A 9,677-nucleotide genomic window follows, 5' to 3' on the forward strand; every position below is an offset into this window, starting at 1 on the left:
AGCAGGCTGGGTGTTTTGAAGGAGGCCAGACAGCTGCCTTTTACTGCCCCAGGGGGTAATAAACAGTGAGGGAGGGGTAGTTATTTACCCCTTTTTATTAGGGCAGGAGGTGGAGGAGGGGACTTTATTGGGGTCACACTGTAACTACACACAGCTGCAGGCCAAGAAGACAAATAAAGAGATGGTTTTTTAAAATGTTTTAGCATCACTAAATTCCTTTTCTCAGGAATCTAGTTTTTTTACTTTTACTACTGTGTGTGTGTGTGTGTGTTTGTGTGTCTCAGTCATCCATCTTTCTCCCCAGACACTTTTTCATTTCCAGGTCCCTTAACAGCCCACTCCTTGTTAAGCACATTTGCTGTCAATCAGCTGTAACCTGTAATCTAATTGGCATTTCCTGCCATTGTAGACACAGCCACTGACCATTTTATGATTGGTCAATGTCCGACCCAAAATGGTTCACCTTCACCTTATTTGTTGTATCACCTTCCTTGGTTACCATTACAACATATGGTCCATAAATAAGAAAGTTTAAAGGACTTGCTCGGCATTCTGGGAAACGCTTCTTCGCTTTCTGATTAGTTCCACTCGCACACATTATGTTGGTATCAATCTAAGTCTCGGAGAGAAAGCAAATTTGTGCATTTTCCAAAATGTTGGAACAGCCTTAAAGACTTTCCAGAGAAATATGAACCTAAAACATTGGCAAACGAATTGGAAATAAAACAGAGCAGAGTCCAGTAGTGGCATTCCAGAAGATGGCTCTCTGTACGTCGCTTCACATGCCACGGAAAACTTCAGGATGAGCAGTTCCACATAAATGTGCGATTGAAAAGTAAGCGGACGGAGAAAAAAAGTGAAATGGAAAAATGTTCCACCTTAGCATAGCGAGGGAGGAATAACAAGGGCATGTGGCAAAGAGATGATTGACAGAGAAAGACTGACGGGAGGGATGGGGAGACAAAAAAAACAGAGGGAGCCAGAGAGAGAGACTGAGCGGGAGGGGAGAGACAAGTTATTCTAGTTGCAGACAGCTGACAGAAAGCCTAAAATAAGACGGAGCCATCTAATGTGCACATATTCCGCAGCTACACTCACAAACCATAAAACATGTGCACTGTTAAATACTTTTATGCCCCTAATGGTTTCCAGTACAGGAGGCAAAGAGTCTACGTCAGCCTGAGTTTGTATCGTGCTTTATTGCTTTCCCATAGAAAGTGTTGTTTCCTACGATCACATTTCATATAAAAGAGACGCAAAGTAAAAACTTTAGTAGTACTGTATCAGACTCCTAGTATAGTAATAAATATAAAACGTTGTAAAATAGAAAAAGTTAGAATTGTTGGGCAGGGCTAAAGGAACAGCGAGGAGGGGCACATCAAAACTGACCCGAAACTGGAAGAGCTGAAAGATTGGTTTACACATCTACAGATATAGTCTTACACCTCTTCTGCTGTCACACCAACTTGCCATCTCTCTCTCTCACACACACACACACACACACACACACTCTCACTCACTCACTCACTCACTCACTCACTCACTGACTAACACAAACATAAAGCCAAATAAATGAGCTGTCAATCAACAAATCCAACATACATTTTCATGTTTAAAACCCAGCTGGTCACGTTTGATGAAGTTGGAGAGACAGGGGGGGTAACTCAGGAGCCAAGACCATCGTGTAGATATACTATACTAGATACAGTTACCACATGTATTACATAATGAAGAGATACCGGAATAAAACTATGGACAGGCTGCCATAACAAAGGGGGAGTAGAGATGCAAGTGGTGATGCAGGACACAGGTGGAGTTGGAAGGACGAAAGTGAGAAGTGCTCTTGTTCATTGTCGCTCGTAGACTCTGGTGCATATCACATCGTCTGCTCCCATAGTCTGACAAGAGAGGAGAATGTGGATGGTTATCTACAGATCAATGTGTTCACATTCAGATTTACTTTAGTTTTTTTTCTAGAGCACACCATTAATGTTGGTTCTCTGTGAACCTCCAAATAGAGCTATTTTTATTGTCTCCAGCATTTAAAACCAAATTATTCTCACTATGCCAGACTGTTTGGAACAAACATTATTTACGGAAAGTTGTTTATGCAAAAATGCAACTCCGTCTTCTGCTGGATTCTAAAAAGCCGTTGTGGGTGGTGCTTTAAAGAGCACGTCATGAGACGTGAACTTCCTGCCAACCCCCCAAGCCACCCAGAAAAAAAACTTGCTTATTCTTTATACACTTTATGAAAAAAACAATTTACTCTAGAGAGGACTGTGTAGGATGCATGTGCGATCTCCGGTTGGAATGGTTTGCTGGTATGGAGTCAAATTATTATTTGTAATACTTTTAAAATTGGTTTTAGTCAACCTGCCAGTTCATAAATACAGTTCAGTTGATGGACAGGCCCCTATTATTATTGACAGAAGACAGTTTTGGTAGCTGTTGGTAAACCAAGACTCAAATCCTATTTGACCCAGACCTGCGTAGTGTTTCTTTATCCTCCTTCAGTAAACACATCAGTAACATGACATCAAGCTCATGCCTGTACGGGCACTGTAATCTTGACAGAAGCGCTTTCATCTTCTGCCAGGAGAATAATTGGATTGCCGTTATTGTACTCTGAGCTCAATTATATAATTATGTCATTATTTACGTTCAGATTATAGCCTGGAAATGACTGTGTCCTTTTGTTGTACAAATGGGGTTCTAATAAAATCCATATCAGAAGCTACCAGTGCAAGGATTTCAGTAAAAGGGAGGAACAAAAAAAAACATGGTGGCATTTTAAAAAGGCATACAATGCAACAACCAAGGTTTCTGTTAAAGTCAAGTTGATGTGGAACTAGTCTGATTCAAACCAAAAACATGTCCATGACACTAAAGGTAGATAAGGTTAAGATATTGATAGTTCACTGTAACTAGTGCTCTATAATCTACATAAAGTGTTAACCTTGTTGGTCCTACAGTTTGATTAGTGAATAGTTAGTGTGCTTTACCAGGATCAGTTTGCCGTCATTGGTAATCTCTCGGGTCCAGCTCGTCTTAGGCCCTTCTCCTTTCTGCAGAGTCTGCTCACAGCTGATCTTACTATCGGATTCCCAACGTGGAAAACTCTAAGGACAGAGAAAGAGAGAAGGGGAAAACCTTTAGACACATCATGTTATCTGTTGGATGTACAGATGAATGGATGCACAGATTTATATGCAACATTTAGAGGGAAGGGGAGATAAGGAGAGCGTGGCCAATGGAGAAAGAAAACAGAAAAAGGTGGAGCAGGGCCATCACTGAGAGGTGATAACTTGTGATGCACTCATCGTTACTAGAGCGAAACGCTGGCCGGTTGCATGTGTTTGCTTTGGAGACGGCCAAACAGAGGCCATGTATGGGAAAACGGGGAAAGCAACGGGAAAGAATTAGGGAGGGCAGGAAAGAGCAAGAACAGAGGAAAAGACGGGAAGTTAAAAGGGGTGGTAAAGAGTGAGGGAGCATAGTGTATCATGGGCCTTCAGAGACTAAGGGAGGAGTAAAGATATGCTAGCAATCCAAATATGATGAAAATCCAAATTAAACAGATTGATATAATCGGGACAGCTCCCACCCAAAAACCCATGCTGTGTGTGCGCGCGCGTGCATGTGATTTCGTGCACGTGCTGTGTACCGTGCAGGGACGTCCGTCCACCGTGGCCTCATTGAACTCCTGCCCCACAGTGAAAGTGATGTGGGTGGTGCGGACTGTGGTTGAGGTTTTAATGGACAGCGTTTCTCCATCCTGCGTAATTTCCACCAGTGGTTTGGAGGCTGCCTTTACCGCGATCATACGCAGCATCACATTCACACCTAAAAAACAAACAAACACATAAGACAAGAAGAAAAGACTATAGGTTAAAGGAGATTTGGGGTTCATATAAACGACACAAAAAAACATGTAAAAAAACGTCCCATGCAAGCAGTTCAAACCCACAGGAGGACAGATCTTTTTTGGGTCACACAGGGCTGGTTTAAAGGATTTGTGTTGGTGTGGGTGTGTGTTTTGAGTGGTGTGGCGTTGCGTTTGCTCACAGTGTTCTCCTGCACACTCAGGGTAAAAAGAGCAGCCTAGCTTTGCACAGCGCTGTCCAATAATGATGACAGAGGAAATAATGAGGTAATGCCCAGCACATCTGCATTCCCCCAGACTTAATCATCCTTGCACACACACAGACTCAAACACACAGACTAATATGATTATTTGCACTGTCTGCAATGTAATCTGCATTATTCTGCTTTCTTCAACTACAGAGAGGGAGCTGGTATTTCCACAGTTTGCTGCAGTGAAACTGACGATAAAGCATGAAAAGAGAGGGAACCAGGAGCGGGGAGGGAGGGAGTCAGACAGACGAGGGCCAGTGGTCTGTGTGTGTGAAGATCTCTGCCTAAGTGTGAGGGGAAGTGTCTACGTCGTCCAGCGTGTATCTGCTGTCGAGTTGGGGTTCTCGCCTCTCACACATTCCCACCTGTCACCAAGCATAAATATATACACACTCTGAAATGCCCAGTCATTCAGCATTCATGCAGCATGTCCAGGCTGCACACTGTATGCACTTACAGCAGACATAACACTGTTTTTTTTTTTGTGCATTGCCATTGTGTGCAGATTCATATTTTTGCACTGTGCAATACTCAGTGGCTTCTCTTTTTTTATCATCTTTTTTCATTTTCATATATTCGGTACTAGTTTCACCGACATGCAGTCAGTACTAGTAAGTAACCTAGTACTGGACTTACTGGAAGCGCATTTTTTTGCTGTGCTCTTACTTGTTGACAACACATATGTACTTTACCACACCTTATACTGGAGTGATTTTAAAGGTGGCGTTGTAACTTTTATTTAAGTTAGAGATATAAATACTTCTATCGCCACGGCATACAGTAATGGGGTGGCAAAGGCTGGTAGTGCAAAAATGACTGGTTGATGAATTGAGATGACTTATATGTACAGAAACCTTAGTTGAAATTATAACAGTTTGAAAACAAAAATGTTACCTTCTTTAAAGTTTTGATTATCTCAGGTAACAAACCGACCTGCAGACACTAACTGATTCCTCTCCTGTCTGTTGGCTCAATCTGAAGACAGCAGCCAGTTAACCATTTGGGAGCCACAGAGGGGGCCGTAGGTTCTCAAGTAACTGCCAGTTGTTTAATGTTAGAAATTACCTGAACAGACTTTTGCAAACCTGTGACCAAAATGCTTAAATTCACACAGACCTGGCCACATGAGGACACACAGATAGACAGACGGTCAGGTTCTGAGGTCAAAGAGCAAAGGGCAGAGGAAGCATTTGGGACAAGGGGAGATGAGGGGAGGAGAGCAGAAGTGAGGAAAGGAAGAGAGAATGGAGGGTGCTGGGTGCTGACAGGCTGCATCCAGCTGCGCTTCCCCCCCCCCCCCCCCCCCCCCCCCCAATGAAACAAAGAGCTATTCCTCTATGTAAGTCATGTCTATGCAGAGGAAAACAATATGAACACATTCATGTGCATTGGTGTGTGAGGGAGTATTGCGTATGACAGTGTCACTTAACCTGCATTCAGAGTTTAACCTGCATTCCTGTTGCTTTACTTTCTCCAGGAATACTTAAACCTCAAGCACGTACATGGGTTAAGGTTATGCAAAACATGCACAAATGTACACAAACGACCCTGCCTCCTCATTGCTTAGTGACATATCATCACACTGCAATATTTTTTTTGTTATAGCCCTCACTTCTGCCTGAATCACACACACGGATACATTAAATGCTAATTGGTGCTTCAGTCTAACAGCAAAGTTGGAATTTGTGCTCGGGCTGTGGTGATTTGTCGAGATTTAGAACAATAGTGCGATTTCATATTCAATAATCTCCATATGCAGTAGACTGTGTGTGACTGTGTGCGCGCGCATGCGTGCGCGAGAGAGAAAAGGCGGCGTTGTTTGGTGCGGTCATTGAATTACAGGTGTGCACTGGGAAGTCATCTAATGGAAAGTGGCTACTAATGACGGACTGCTCTGATGCACACACACACACACACACACACACACACACACACACCCTGCCTGCCTGCCCAGGCCTACATGCACCAGTGACTGGTCTCTGCAGCAGGTGTTTCTTTTTCCCCGACTGTCACTTCAGATAATTATGTGACTGTCCTGCACTGTATAGGGCCATACGGTCCTCTTCAACACACACACACACACACACACACACACACACACACACAATTTGAGGCTGCAACACGCAGATGTGCCGCCGTTTGTCTCTATTGTGTTAGCAGGGGAGGAGAAAGGGGGAGAAGAGAGGAAGAGTGGTAAAGGCTGGCTGGGGGCCAAGTACTGAGTTTTGGTTTCTGCAGAATGACAAAGACCCCCCACCCAAGCGTTACAGAGGGTAGTGCACGGACACATAGGAAGATTTGACCTATAAATATGATAAGAAAGCTGAGGTGACACATCTAATCTGTGTCGTTACGCACAGAAATAAAAGCTTCAACCACTCACGAAAAAAAGTCAAGCTGCCACATTAGGCCACGGTGAGCTTGAGTGAGGTGAATTTCTATCACTTACCCAACTTTTTTAAGAGATCCTCGAAGTTTTCAGAACTCTTCATCTCCCATGTGCCTGCAAAATTAGGGATGCTCCGCTCCATGTTAGGCTGCAGGTAGTTTGCGGATTAACAGGTGAACTGTCAGGTCCAAGTGTGGTGTGTGCGCTGCTGTGGCTGCGCGTCTTGAGTCAAAATGCTCCGTCCCTCTTGAATCTGTGTTTGGGCGCGCCGGTTGATCTGATTTTGCCCTTCCAATTACTTATGTGCTCTTCCAGGGATGAGCGACCGACTGTTGGAGCACTGCTCTTGCTTATGTGCCTGTGCACTGTATAAGTGGCAGCGTTATAAATGAATGGCACGGAAAGCAAAGATAGTTGTCGGGGTTAACACGCCTCTTTCTGTGCGGACACGCCCCACAAGCCAACAGAGAACAGGCAGAGGTCCTCAAGCGCCTGAACCTGACCACGCCCCTGAACGCAACATGTGCCTTACATGCAGACAGCATTTGGACTCGGAGACGCCTCTAAATCCACGCGCGTAGGTTGAATTAGCCAAAGTGACCGCGCCCTGATGCTCCTGCCCTGTCTGTCCGGTGTGCAGACTTGACATAATATTATATAATATGTACAGTTTTATGGTGTGTTTTTCCACTTGTGATGCAGCCCGTAAAGGCCCGATTAAATTAATGACTTCAACACAGTGAACATTATTAGTGCAAAACAGTGAGGATATGTCAGCCAAGCCCGTCTGTTGACAGAACATGTTGTTTTGGCAGGGCGGTGCGAAGGAAGAAACAGTCATCTGCCAGACTGGCGTGCGTGCGTGCATGTGTGTCAGAGAGAGAGACAGACACAGACAGACAGAGAGACAGACAGAAACACAGAGAGGCCAAGTTCACCCCCATCCTCCTGTGTGCCACGGCGGTGTGTCATAAAAATAAAAGCGATGGTAATGGGATACAGCTTCTGGCCTCAGGCGGTGGGCTATCCATTTAACGGGGCCTGCGTTGGGAAAAATACCCCGAAGCCAGTAGAGAGGTTAAGAGAGAGGCAGACATTAAAATAAGATTTGGTAATGGCGCAGGTTGGCGAGTCTCCTCAGAGCTTTTCGCCCCCCGCTGCTCGGACGGAAGAAGGAGGAAAAAGGAGGGAACACCGGGGCATTTGGAAAAGCGCGTCAGACGGGGCAGGGTCAGGGGCCCGCGGGTAGTCCTGTTAAGAGCACACACACACACACACACACACACACACACACACACACACACACACACACACACACACACACACACAATGTCTGCGCACGCGCCGATGATGGATGGCAAAGGGACAAAGCCGACGTTAACTATTGACTCTTAATGGATGATCCCATCCGCTACACTGCACGGCGAATTAGCGCGGGGTAAACCGGGCGATTTGGGGATGGGGGAGGCATCAAGAGACCCCCCCCCCCACCACCACCTTAGGCTACACGTGCACATCCCGCTAATACCCTAGATCAGTTCCAGACTTATAACAGAACTCTGACTTACAAAGGTGAATAATTTGGTAACGCAATAGGCTGCGCGCTTTTACGCACAGACCCGTTTCCAAATCAAGCACCCTGCATTGGGCCCGAAGGCTGTGTTTGATGTGAACAAAGCTTGCTCTCATTGTTTCCTTTTATCAGCGCGGGGGCGTGCGCGCACACACACACACACACACACACACACACACACTACTCATTGGCCACACACCATGCCAAAATCACAGCATGTCCTTACAAGTTCCTCCTGGTCCAAACAACGGAGGTGAGCTATCAGACAACCATATCAACTGTAATTTCCTATCCAGTCTCCCATCATCTCTTTTTCTTTCCTGTCATTCACTTTATGCAGCTGACTTACAATTGTTAACCCTTTAAGGGGTTGCTTCAATAATGAAATGAAGTACAGTTAAGTAGAACATTACCATTTAAAGGCAAGATAGGTCCACATCCAATCTAACACAAGAAAAAAATATATAAATATATATATATTGGGGTCTGTCTAAGAAGGTCTGTTCAGAAAAAGGGGATTGATCATGGCCCCAGTTTGAAAGTGACTGATTCCAACACAAAGGTTACAATAGAAAGCTCTCTGGTGTTGGGAAAATTCATCTTCTGCCTCGCTGCAGACTATTAGCATATTACCATGACACAACAAGAAATGCACCAAAGGCCACTGAATAAAACAAGCAGCCATGCAGTATAGCAGCGACAGCCTCACCCATCTTGTGTGCGTGCAGTCCAGAGGGGGCTTGATAAAGAGCTCTGAATTGTGTGTGATGCTGCATGTCAGCACGTGATGACAAAGCACCGCTCAGCATTCAGATCCACTCAACCGTGCTTTGTTCCTCTCAATCTTTCTCTCTGTGCTCTTTCCTTCCCTCCATTCCCGCTTTTCCTTTCTGCTTTTGCTTTACCTCATGCAACTTTCTGTTCTACCCCCTTCTCATTTTCTTCATTCTCCTCCTGTCAAGCTTTTGTTCTTTTGTGCTGCTCTGACACATTCCTCAAACATGCTGAAAAGAAGGAGAAGGGGAAAACAGAAGGGGAGAGGATGGAAAGGAGAAGAAAGAAAAGGGGGGAAACATTAGTGAGAAAGTTAGAGACTAGAGTGCAGGTCATTTTTTATCTTATTGTTGTGGAGGAAAGGAGAGGGAGAGTGAGTCAGCAAAGAGAGACAGATGCCGAGAGAGCTAGGAGATCAAAGGCAAACACATAGTGACAGAGATGGAGAGGTTGAGAAACAGTGAGAGTAAAGGTGAGAGATAGGCTTTGTAAAGAGAGAATCCTCTGTCTTTGGATGTATTAGTTTGCTCTTCCGCTGCCAACTTTATTTCACTCGTCCTTATTTCCTTATGTTTCCTTCCAACTATAATCTGTCCGTATACTGTTCACTACCTTTGTTCTGTCATCTTCATCTTTCTGTGTTCTGTGCTCATACCAAAAAACCCTGTTGGTAACTGATATCTCCAACTGCCAATGCACAGATTCACAGGCTGTACCAGTTGTAAGCAAAACAAAGGCTATTGTGATTTGTTTACAATAATTATCTCTTATCAGCCTGAGTTTATGGAAAAACACACGTCAAGA

General features: G+C 44.7%; 1 protein-coding gene across 1 annotated transcript; it reads right to left on the reverse strand.

Moving 5' to 3' along the window:
- Positions 1–1,179: 1,179 nt before the first annotated feature.
- crabp2a (cellular retinoic acid binding protein 2, a) lies at positions 1,180–6,931 on the reverse strand. The gene is made up of 4 exons (XM_034875110.1): positions 6,587–6,931; positions 3,668–3,846; positions 3,006–3,122; positions 1,180–1,898 (listed from the first exon to the last, which is right to left on the reverse strand). Exons 1-4 carry the CDS (start codon positions 6,666–6,668, stop codon positions 1,848–1,850), a joined length of 429 nt encoding a protein of 142 aa, XP_034731001.1. The 5' UTR covers positions 6,669–6,931; the 3' UTR covers positions 1,180–1,847.
- Positions 6,932–9,677: the final 2,746 nt, after the last annotated feature.

The sequence above is a fragment of the Etheostoma cragini genome, chromosome 6, assembly GCF_013103735.1.
Source record: "Etheostoma cragini isolate CJK2018 chromosome 6, CSU_Ecrag_1.0, whole genome shotgun sequence".
In the NCBI taxonomy this organism is placed as follows: domain Eukaryota; kingdom Metazoa; phylum Chordata; class Actinopteri; order Perciformes; family Percidae; genus Etheostoma; species Etheostoma cragini.